Here is a 12047-nt window from a genome sequence, read left to right on the forward strand (position 1 = left end):
AGCCCCAGAGGTCAGTAAATCTTCGCTGTGTGACTGTTTAATTCAATAAGTCATTGGGCAGCTGACAGTATGAACTCATTACTCAGGACTTTCCACAGACATGTAGAGGAATATTGTCATATTTGTACAACAAATGATTTGAGAAAAGACTTGCAAATATTGCAACTCTGCAATAAAAGCAGAAAATCCTGGAATTTCACAGCTGGCCTGTCAGCATCTGAGAAATAAAATAGATTTTGAGGCTAAGATCCCTTCATTGGACCAAGGATCTCCCAAGACAAAGCTTTACCTGTCCTTTTCTCTCTATAAGTGACCTTTGGTGTATTTCCAGCATCCTCTGCTAACAGTAAAATGAATGATGCTGGGCAGCTAATTTGACAAAATTGTTCCATTTCTTTAAAAGAAAAGGTACCTTGCCACTGACAGAATAATGCCATTATTTCATATTTAACCAGGTGACAATTTGTTTTTATAAAGTACGTTTAAACAATAAAAACAAATCCAAAATGCCTCACGGGTAGAATCAAGACCAAAAGGAGATTCAACAGAGTTGTTCAAAATCATGAGGGTTTGGACAGAGTAGATAGTGAGAAGCTGTTCTCATTGGCGGCGGAAGGGTTGAGAACCAGAGGGCATCAGTTTAAGAACTAGAGACGACGTGAGGAAAAGGTTTTTTACACAGCGAGTAGTTAGGATCTGGAATGCACTGCCCAAGAGTGTGGTGAAAGCACAAGGGAATTGGATAACGATCTGAAGAGAAAAGGGTTGCAGGCTTATGAGGAAAAGGCAGAGGAGTGGGACTACACAAGAAAGTAAGAAATAGGAGCAGAAGTAAGCCAGTTAGCCTCTCATGTCTGCTCTGCCATTCAATAAGATCATGGCTGATATGATTGTGGCCATAGCTCTGCTTTCCTGCCTGTCTCCATAACCCTTAACTCCCTTGTTGATCAAAAATCTAACTCAGCCTTGAATAAATTGAATGACCCAGCGTCCACTGATCTCTGAGGAGGAGGATTCCAAAGATTATAAACCTTCAGAGAGAAGTAATTTCTCCCCATCTCAGTCTTAAATGGGAGACCCCTTATTTTTAAACTGTGACCACTAGTTCCATCTTCCCCCATGAGGGGAAACATCCTCTTAGCATCAACCCTGTCAAATCCCCTCAGAATCTTAAACGAAAACAAAAAATGCTGGAAAAACTCAGCAGGTCTGACAGTTCTGCAGAAGAGTCATACGGACTCAAAACATTATCTCTGTCTCTCTCTCTCTCCACAGATGCTGTCAGACCTGCTGAGTTTTTCCAGCATTTTTTGTTTTCGTTTCAGATTTCCAGCATCCGCAATATTTTGCCTCCCCTCAGAATCTTAAATGTTTCAATAAGATCACCTTTCAATTTTCTAAACTCCAATGAGTATAGGCCCAACATGCTCATAAGATAATCCCTCCACCCCAGCATCAGCCTAGTGAACATTCTCTGAGACCAACCTGTACGCTACTCTAGGTTCAGCCTCACCAATGCCTTCCACAGTTGTAGCAAAACATCTCTACTTTTATACCCCATCCCCCATTTGCCTTCCTAATTGCTTGCTGTACCTGCACGCTAAAGTTTCTAATTCATGTCCGAGGACACCCAGATCCCTCTCTATCACAGCATTTTGCGGTCTCACTCCATGTAAATAATAATCTGCTTTTCTATTCTTCCTGCCAAAGTGGACAACCCTACATTTTCCTAAATCTGCCAAGGTTTTGCCCACTCACTTAAACTATCTATAACTTTTGCAGACTCTTTGTATCCTCCTCACAGCTACCTATTATTGTATCATCAGCAAATTTGGCTGCAATACAAGTTTATCCAAGTTATTAATATAGATCGTAAATAGTTGATGCCCCAGCACTGATCCCCGTGGCACTCCATTTGTTACAGTTTGCCAAGTTGAAAATGACCCATTTATCCCTACTCTCTGTTTCTTGTTAGTTAGCCAATCCTCCATCCAAACTAATATATCACTCTCAACACCATGAACCCTTATCTTGTGCAGTACCTTTTATGTGACATCTTGTTGAATGCCTTTTGAAAATCCAGATGCACTACATCTTCTGGTTCCCTTTTATCCACCCTGCTTGTTACATCCTCAAAGAACTCTAATAAATTTGTCAAACACTATTTCCTTTTCACAAAACCATGTTGACTCTGCCTGATTACATTTTGGTTTTCTAAATGTCCTGCCACTACATCCTTAATAATGGATTCTAGTAGTTTCTCAATGACAGATGTTAGACTAACTGGCCTAGAGCTTTCTGCTTTCTATCTCCCTCCTTTCTTGAATAGGGGTGTTACATTTGCATTCAGCGAATAGCTCTTAGAGAGAGCAAACAGGGGCACGATGGGCTGAATGCCCTCCTCTCTGCTGTTACCATTCAATGATTCCATAAGTGGACACCAAGCCATGTATATTTATTTTACTGTTTCAATTAAAGCAACTTAGGAAAGTTGGGATGGAGCTGACAATGTCCACTACGGCAATGGGAAAATTTCAAATTCTGAAGCTCACTTCTCTGCCCTTAGCTTTGTTTGAAAGATGATGGGTTACAGATGTAGCAAATTTGGTTCCGAAGATGTTTCCTTATCCGTGATTTTAAAATGTGCACTTTTTCCTCTCCCACACAGATTTCATGGGACAACAGGTGAGAGGCATTGGCTGGACATTCCTATCTCCAGCCTTGGCCAAAATTGGGCAGAACATTGGGGTAAATTTAACTTTTTAAATTTTAACTTGTGGCACGGAACAGGTGGCTGCCGATCAGCCTCCCATTATATACACTGCCCTGATCCTCCTTTCTTTTAGATAACTGGGTACTTTCCGGTGCTGGATCTCACATAATGTTTGAAATAATTAGTATGAATTTGATGTCTACACATATGTGAGGTAGGTATTTGGCTGGAGTCAGCTGTAACAATAAGAAATCTGTCAATTAGCTCCTCTGTGCCTGAATTTGACTGAATAATAAGATTGAGAACTGGTTTTGAATTGTCGTAATGTAAATGAAGCTGCTCTTTTGTTTTTACATGTTTCTGGAACACTCCTCATTGCCACGCAAGAAATTTGCCAAATTGTGCCGCTTTTTAGGGCTTCCTGTGAACTCCCCGCCAAATCTGTGATTTTATGTAAGAAGCTCCAGAGGAGGTGAAAATGTCCAGTTCTGGGTGATGACAAACCCTTTTCCACTAATAATTATTTCCCTTCTTGACCTGAGCTTCAGGTTGATATTTTTGACCAGAGTCATGAGCTGGTTACAGAAGTTGAATGAGGGACTTGTAGAGGTTTTGAAAGCTCAACAAACTTTGAGCCTTCAGAGGGTTAGAAATAGACTAACATAATTCCTGTTTCCAGCAGTGGCAAAGCTACAGGACAGCTCATTCACAGTACTTTCCATTAATTTTTTTTTCCGGTCCATTATGATAAGGTGACATTTGTACTCTTAAGATAGGAATAGTATACATACAGCTGTTAGCTGTTCCCATTGGGTATGGATTGTAGCTGCCTGGTCGCCACGATTTGGCTTTATAATTCTTCCTGCACTTTCCACAGTCTTGGCCTGTTGTGTTGTGTTCACACTCGCACATCAGATTCCCTTCCTTGAAATGGCAGCTGTTTGCATGCATGTTGCATTTACACCTGGAATGAGAAGGAGAGAGTATAACAGAGCAAGAGAAGAAATGCAATGGCAACTACTCCCTGACGCCAGTGTTATTTGGAATTGGGAGCTCTGCCTGTGCAGAACTGATCAATTGTTGGAATGGTCCAGAGTGTTGTGTGCTGTGTCTGCCTTGGGAACTCCAGCACTGTGATCTGCAGCTCGAATTAAAATGAAAGCATCTGCCATCATGATTCAGAGCCACCAGCCATTTCCCAGAATTAAACTACCAGCTGTATTGATGGATTCTGGTATTCATCAACCTCTAATTGATGCACAGTTATTTAAAAAGTAAATAATTTAAATAGCAATTTGGGCAGACTTCTCTTCCCATTCCCTTTCTCATGCGCTCCCTCCACCAGACACAATCAATCCTTCAGGTAAAGTAGGGAGGTTGTTCCCCAGATGGTCCATTAAATGGTCAGTCCAAAAATTCCTGCAATACAACTGGGACATAAGAAGTCAGGTTCTTTTAAAATAAAAGTCCATTTTTCTCACTACTCTGTTTCCTAATGTAGAGGCAACAACTGTTCATCTTTTTAATTAGAGAAAAGAAAAAAAGAGATTACATTTATATACACTCAGACACTTAGTACAGCCCAAAGTGCTTCACAGCCAATGAAATACCTTTGGAAATGTATTATCTCTGTTTTATCTCTGTTTTTATCTTTGTTTTGGAAATGTATTCACTGTTGTAATTCATTTTAAAGATTATCAAAATGTGGTTTTGTGACGGAATACTCTCTACCTGCCTGGATGAGTGCAGCTCTAACGATACTTAAGAAGCTTGACACTATCCAGGACAAAGCAGCCTGTTTGATTGGCAGCCCATCCACTACCTTAAACATTCACTCCCTCCACTACCGACGCACAGTGACAACAGTGTGTACCATCTACAAGATGCACTGTAGCAACTCACCAAAGCTCCTTTGACAGCACCTCCAAACCTGTGACCTCTATCCCCTAGAAGAACAAGGGCAGCAGGCACATGGGAACGCCACCACTTACAAGTTCCCCTTCAAGCCACACATCATTCCTGACTTGGAAATATATTGCCGTTTCTTCACTGTCGCTGGGTCAAAATCCTGGAACTCCCTCCCTAACAGCACTGTGGGTGTACCTACACCACATGGACTGCAGCAGTTTAAGAAGGCGGTTCACCACCACCTTCTCCAGAGCAATTAGGGATGGGCAATAAAAATGCTGGCCTAGCCAGCGATGCCCATATCCCATGAAAAGAATAATTAAAAAAAAACAACCTCCAGGATTCAAATCATAATCCCAACTCCTGCCCCACTTCATCACATACACCAGTTCACTTTTAGACTTTAAAAGGTGGTGAATTTTGTTCTAGTCGTGTACATCTCCCAGATGTTTGCTGGTGTTGCTTTGAGAGGTGCCAAGACGGTAATGGAGATGCAAAATAAGTCATCTGACTCAACAAAAGCAAAATACTGAGGATGCTGAAAATCTGAAATAAAAACAAAAAATGCTGGAAAAACTCAGCAGATCGGGCAGCATCTGTGGAAAGAAACAGAGTTAATGTTTCAGGTTAAGATGAACCTACATTTCTATTTTTCTTCAGCTCTGATGAAAGAGATCCTAAGCTAGTGGAAGGGGGTGGGGGGAGGGGCAGGCAGATGCAATAACAAAAGATTTCATGATGCAAAAGCCAAAGAGATGGGTATAATAATGAAACAAAGGTATGTCCAAATACATACAGCTATTAGCTATTCCTATTTGGGTATGGCCTGTAGCTGTTAATGGCTACATAGCAACCATCTGAATGCAACATGAAGGGACAAAGAAAGAAACAAGACAAGACCAACCCAGCAAAGCTAAAAAGAAGAAAAAAGCACATAGAATAAGATGAAGGCAAAGGATATGATCTAAAGCTGTTGAAATTGATGCTGAGTCCAGGAGGCTATAGAGTGCTGAGTTGAAAGATAAGATGTTGTCCTTTGAGCTTGCATTGGACTTCACTGAATCATGTTCAATCTGCCTCTCTTGAAATATTCCACCTAGTGGCTAAACCTGGGGCTGGACATTTATATAACACCTCTCATGGCTTCCAGATATCCAAAGTACTATACAACCAATGAAACACTTTTGAAGATCAATCATTGGAGGCAAACACAGCAACCAATGTTCACACAGCAGCTTCCCACAAACAGCAGTGAATTAAATGACTATTTAATCCAGTGTAGTGTTGGTTTGAGGGCAGTACGCGAGGAAATTTCCTCCCGTGCTTTTCTTCCAATAGTGCCATGGCTCGGTTTCCCCGTGTAAGAAATGAGCAACCCTTTCCTGAATTCTAGTTATGTTGGAAGATAGTGTGGGGAAAGGGCTTAATTCTTTTCAATCTCCTGGGGCATTGCATAGAGAGTTAAGACCAAATATAAAGTGCAGATGAAAAAGGATTAGAAGGTAGGGTAACTGGAAAGTGAGAGAGACAAAACTTGTTGCCCATTTAAAAATAATACATTATGTCCTTGTTTTTATATAATATTTGATTTGGTATTTATTATATTAAAAAGTTTTCCCATCTACATTCTGTTACAAATTCTTAAGTGCACTTTTATATTGAAATATCTATTTAAACTTTTCAAAACTATCTACGTGACCCATCAAGGCTGTTACACCTTTCAGTCTATGGGATTGGGTAGACAAAGGAACTCTCCAGATTGCAGGGGTCATGAGCGGTTCATGACCCTGAACCCAAGTAGAGTATCTAGTGGCAGCAGGAGCCTTCTTCCTTCAGAATAGTAAATGCCCATCATCAGGTTGAGCAGAGATTGAATGTGTGAACAATTTACTTCTTGTTGTTGAACACAAAAAAAAGTCTAATAGGCCGGCAGAGTGAGGAAGAGGCTGAGTTAAAATGCTTGATAAATCCTGTCAGCCAAATCTCAGAGAATTGAGGTTTGATTTTTTAAGCTCCACCAGAGCATCAGAGACAGGCAGAAGCTTAAAAAAAAATAGCCCTAGTCAGCCAGTGTGCCGGTTTCCCAGATCCATCCCATCCCCGGGCCATTTGCCACTTAAGAAAGGCCAACTGGGATTTTCCAGCCAACTTCCAGGCTCCTACAGGCAGCGGGGACAGTAAAGATGCCTGAAGACGGCCTCCTAGCAGCCTAGTGGCCCTCCCTGCCTGCCTTGGTGATGCAGCAGCGTAGGCCTCACTGTAAAGGAGTCCTCGACCCCCTCCCCACAGTAGTCACTTCCCTGCAAAACCCATTTTTTAAAGTTTAAATTTTAGAGAAGCTGGAGTGACGGTGTCTCCATTTTGAAGCACTCGCTCCTTCAAGCCAGAAGTTTTCTGATTGGCTCTCCAACTTCAAGAGCCTGCCCGCCGTCCTCAACTGGATGGTGAGCCTGCCCTCTGGCCATTACTTTGCCGTGCCAGGGATAGTCACTGTCTCCCGCCCCGTGCGAGCTTCTGACCCCCATTTCAGCCTGACAGTGAGGTTCAGAGACCAGCAGGGAAAATCCTGCCCTTGAATTTGTCTAGTCTACTCGGTGATGTTGCTACACTCAATTATACATTTAGAATCCTGGAAATTTACAGGATAGGAGGAGGCAATTTGGTCTGTTGTGTGTTTGGCCTAGCTACTGAAAGTCCCACTTAGTTCCATTCCATGCTCTTTTCCCAGGCTGAGTGCTCCACATCCTAATGGCCCTTTGCATAAAATCATTTTCTCACAATCCCTGCCCTCATTCTTTCAGTGATGATCTTGTATCTATGGCCTCTGGCTACCAATTATCAGCAGAAATAAGTTTTCCTTGTTTACCTTATCAAAACACATCATAATTTCTGAAGACCACTATTGGACGTGGACGCTACAGTAAATATAAATTGATGGTATCAGGTTTGTAACTACTGTTCCTAGTTCCCTGGTGGATACACTATCAAGTGTGGTACTGAGCTGTATAGTCCAGGCAAGTCCCCCTCCCCGGTTTGAACTCCACTCAGTGTTGAATTAGCTGAGGCCAACCTGGTTTGTAGCTGGAATGCTAGAGTAGATCGCAGCACCCCTGTGCTAATCAGTAAACTTCAGCTGGAGAGTGTAGAAATTAGCTCAGAAATGGATCGACCCCAGCTGCGAAGGCGGTCATGGTTAAATAGCCTGCCGCGAACCCCTGTTTAGACTCACTGATGAAAAATGACCAGTTGGTTGAGCTTCTGAAGAGTAGTCTGCACATCTAGGGGAGTCTAACCCAGCACAAGTCAGGAACCTTAGGCCATGAATGAAAAAAAATATAAAAATGCCAACTCTAATCTGGACACATTTTGATGCCAACAAATACTCACGAAGTTTGCGAAGTTATAATGTGCACATCTGGTACACTAATATTCCCAGTTATGCAAAATTGCCTCACAGACACCAAATTAGTTTACACAAAGTGTAAGCAGATTGTTCTTTTCAAGTTCTTTTTATGGAAACATACCTCACAAGATATTCAAATTTTGCACCTGAGCCACACTTGCTGCTGCCTATTTACATCAGCCAACCATTTTTCCATCTGCACAATTAGAATGGCGCCATTTGGCATCTCCTGGGAGTGTTGGATCTTTTGAATCGAGATGCCATCTGTTGTCTTCATGATCAGTCTCTGCAGCCGTCGTGTTGCTGTGGTGACTGTTCACTTTTGTTGAGAATGTGGCTGGAGACTGGTCACAGGTTTTGTGCCCGACAGGGGAGGGGGGTCATGGTGCATCATACTGAATTGGTGGGGCTGGTGGAAGAGGATGTGCCACCAAACAGCAGAGGGAAAGCAAAACATGTGTGATTCCACATGAATTCTGTTGTCTCTATGAGATCCGCCTCTTGTGTCTCCCGACCTCACCAGCAAAGGAGACACTTTTTTTCAGGGGTGGCAAAGAAGGGTACAGAGCCTTGCAAGTAAAGTTCAAACTTCACAAGTTGTAATTTAGTGAACAGCAGGATTCCTCTGAACAGGATATGGGTGGCTGACTTCTGAGCTCTGGCAACCCATTCTCATTCACAGCTCATGAATGTGCAGTGCACCAACATTTGTGGTCTTCAGTTCAGTCTATCATCTATTGCTGGTCTTCTAGTCTTTGACCTACCAGCTATACTCAAAAGATGAAACAGTGAATGAGGTTAAATCTATCCTCAGCAATTAACTCTTTCACAGAAGCATAAGTGTAGACAGAGTTATTCTACATTCATGGACTTCTTACCATGGGGGGAGATGGTGTCACAGAATTTTATGGACCTCCCCCCACCTGCAGACCTGCCCGCGGGGGTTGTAAAATTCTGTCCTAAGGAGGAAATCGTTTCTCTCTATCTACCTATTAGCTTCATTGGTCATTGTAAACACCTCATAATGGGAGATGGTGGCGGACTGGTAATGTCACTGGACAAGTAATCCAGAGGCCCAGGGTAATGCTCTGGGGACAAGGGTTCAGGTCCCACCATGGTAGCTAGTGGAATTCAAATTCAGTTAATAGATCTGGAATTGGAAGTTAGTCTCAGTGATGGTGACCATGAAACTGCCATTGATTGTCGTAAAAATCCATCTTATTCACTAATGTCCTTTAGGGAAGGAAATCTGCCATCCTTAACTGGTCTGGTGACTCCAGACCCACAGCAATGTAGTTGACTCTTAACTTTTCTCTGAAATTACCTCACAAGCCACTCAGTTCAAGGGCGATTGGAGATGGGCAACAAATCCTGGCCTTGCCAGCAACGCCCACATCCCATGAAAGAATAAATTTAAAAACATCTGCTTGAACCACTGTGACAGGCAGGCAGTGACTTGGATTAATATCTTAACCCAAAGAGAGTGCCTCAGTGCTGCACTGGCCCATCAGTCTAGATGATGTACTGAAATCCTCTGGTGAGGATCAAACCTACAACATTTTGACTTCAAGGGAACAATGCAACCAATTGGGCCGACACTCAGTGTGGTTGAAATGTACATCCAGCCTAAACTGTTGATTACCTGGGCATTTAACTTACGTCTCTGGTCAGTCCTGTTAAAGCAGATTCACATTGGTCTATGGAATTCACCTACCGCTTGGATTCCAGTCAAACTTCAGATATTGTCAAGGTTCCAAACGCCAGAACAGGCTGGATACAAGTCAAGATTTGATGAAGCATGTTTAAAGTAGTTTGAGATTATTTCATTAAAAATCACCGCTGGTAAATTCGCAGCTTTTGCGGAAAGGTCTTACTTTGAGACGACATTAATTTAAGATAGATCTTAGATCAATTGCTTTTGCTCAAATGGTGATAAGTGTTTGGACTGAGCTTCCAGTTAATGTGGTGGAATCATGTTAGAGGCCATCAAAATGCAACTGATGGTGCTCAGCTGGATAAGTTACTGGAAAAATCAGCCACAATGGCCTGAAAGCCCTTTATTTGTCCTTGATTTTTTTCTTTACTTTTTATTTTAAAAAAACCTTGTCAGCTGATAGTCCGTAGATACCCCATTAGGAAGAGCCTATATGCTGTTGATGTGACACATCTGTGCATTTCTTCCTGTTATGCCAAGTCTATTAATGCACTCTGAGACTTTGGTTACATGAATATGGGTTATTAATTGACTATAGGGGTATGCAGCAGGGCAAAGGGTGTGAGGTCACCGATCTACAGAGACCCACTGCAGCAGCAAAACAATTTACCGTGTTATTTTCTGTTTAATCGGGGACTGAGTCCATACATTGCTCAGACACTGCTCCAAGCTGCAGTCTCCCACACTGGGCAGTGTTGCGTCAAACTATAATTCTGGAAAAGTCATTCACAATTATCCACCACGTTGGTTATTGTACCAAAATAGATGGGCTTCTGGTGCAGCAGATGTATTTCATACTTTTTGACAGCGTTTAAAATTTTTAGAGGCAGGATAATCAATTTTCTGCTCCCATAGCCATTCATAAGTCTGGTGAAGCATCTCCCACAGCAATTTGCTACCAGAATGCAGCACCTTTAAGTAAGTTGTGCTCCTATTGGCTATGCTCTGAAACCTGTGTTTTTTGTGTGTGATTGATCTTTCTTTAATTTTCATTCTGGGGACACGGGCATCACTGGCAAGGTTGGTATTTATTGCCCATCCTTAGTTACCCTTGAGAAGGTGATGGTGGGTCTTCTTCTTAGACCACTGCAGTCCGTGTGGTACTGGTACTCCCGCAGTGCTGTTAGGTAGAGAGTCCCAGGATTTCGACCCAGTAACAATTGTTATGAAAGCCAAACTTACCTTGGAGTTGAGCGCAGGGGTCGGGAACTCTAAGTCCCGACAGACCTCGGAGTTTCCACACATGCACTGATTGGGAGCGGGCTGCACAAGTGCAGTTCTGTATTTTTAGCTTCTTTGGGCCAGCATGAAAACCCAGATCATGTGTCTAAGAGCAGAACACCACTGAAGATAGGTGTCCCTTGCAGGGGACAGGGAGAGGAGTCAGGCAGAGGTCCTAAAGGGAGAGTCCCAGACGGGACAGGAAGAGGTCCCAGTTAAGTTAAAAAGAGAGGAACAGATTTGGAGCAGAGAAGGAGGCTCCAAGTAGAAAAAGGGCTGCAGTTAGCAGACTTTAAGTGAAGAGGGCTCAGGAGAAGTCCTGAAGATCCAAGAAGACAGCCGAAGGTTGGTGACTCTGTGCTGTGGGTCACTGGGCCAAAGGTATCCCTTTGGAGCAGTAGTGTTCTGCTTGGCATGGCTGAACAGTTGAAGTTGTGTACGTGCGTGGGTGCTCTAGTGCATAGAGAATCCAGGGGAATAGAATCTCAGGAGATGAGATTGAAACCCTGCGAAGTGGGCCGTCATTGATGCTGTCCGAGTTGGAGCGATTTTTGGAGAGAATTCCAAAGTGAGATCTTCAAAGGTGAAGACTGGAATCTCTCACGAGAGAGACAGAGCTTCAGTGAGATTGGTTGACTCAGTGTCACTGACATCTGGGTGGGCTGTTGAGAAATCCAAGGACTCTGTCTTGATCGCATTTGCCATTTAGTGTGCAAGGTGGTGTGTTCAACCACAGTTTGCCTGTTAATTCACATGTACCTTATATTAACCCTGAGTGTTAGAGTATAAGATAGATATAATAAAATGTTTTATCTTTCTGACCTTGTATAATAATGTTTATTTTCGTTTGTTCAATACCCGTGGAATCTTGTGACTTTATTCACTGAGCAACTGTCTTGAATCCCAGACTTTGTCTTCATTAAACCAAATGTTATTGGTCCCTAACTGGATCTTACCAAAACCTGGGGGCCTGGCCAAGGATCATAACACAATGAAGGAACGAAGATATATGTTCAAGTCATGGTGGTGAATCAGGATCCACAGAGTGCCATCTTCTCACAATGAGAAAAACAAGCTAGGGTCTGACT

The 12047-nt window shown here is 42.7% G+C and overlaps 1 protein-coding gene across 3 annotated transcripts in view; it reads right to left on the minus strand.

Annotated features, from left to right (window-relative positions):
• ntng2b (netrin g2b) overlaps positions 1–12047 on the minus strand; it is a 109369-nt gene that overhangs the window by 28310 nt on the left and 69012 nt on the right. For all 3 annotated transcript variants that reach the window (XM_078550003.1, XM_078550002.1, XM_078550001.1), the window contains exon 4: positions 3505–3677. In XM_078550003.1, the coding sequence (XP_078406129.1) occupies positions 3505–3677 (173 nt within the window). The remainder of the gene's footprint in view (positions 1–3504; positions 3678–12047) is intronic.

The sequence above is a fragment of the Cetorhinus maximus genome, chromosome 10 (assembly GCF_964194155.1).
Source record: "Cetorhinus maximus chromosome 10, sCetMax3.hap1.1, whole genome shotgun sequence".
NCBI classification, from domain to species: Eukaryota; Metazoa; Chordata; class Chondrichthyes; order Lamniformes; family Cetorhinidae; genus Cetorhinus; species Cetorhinus maximus.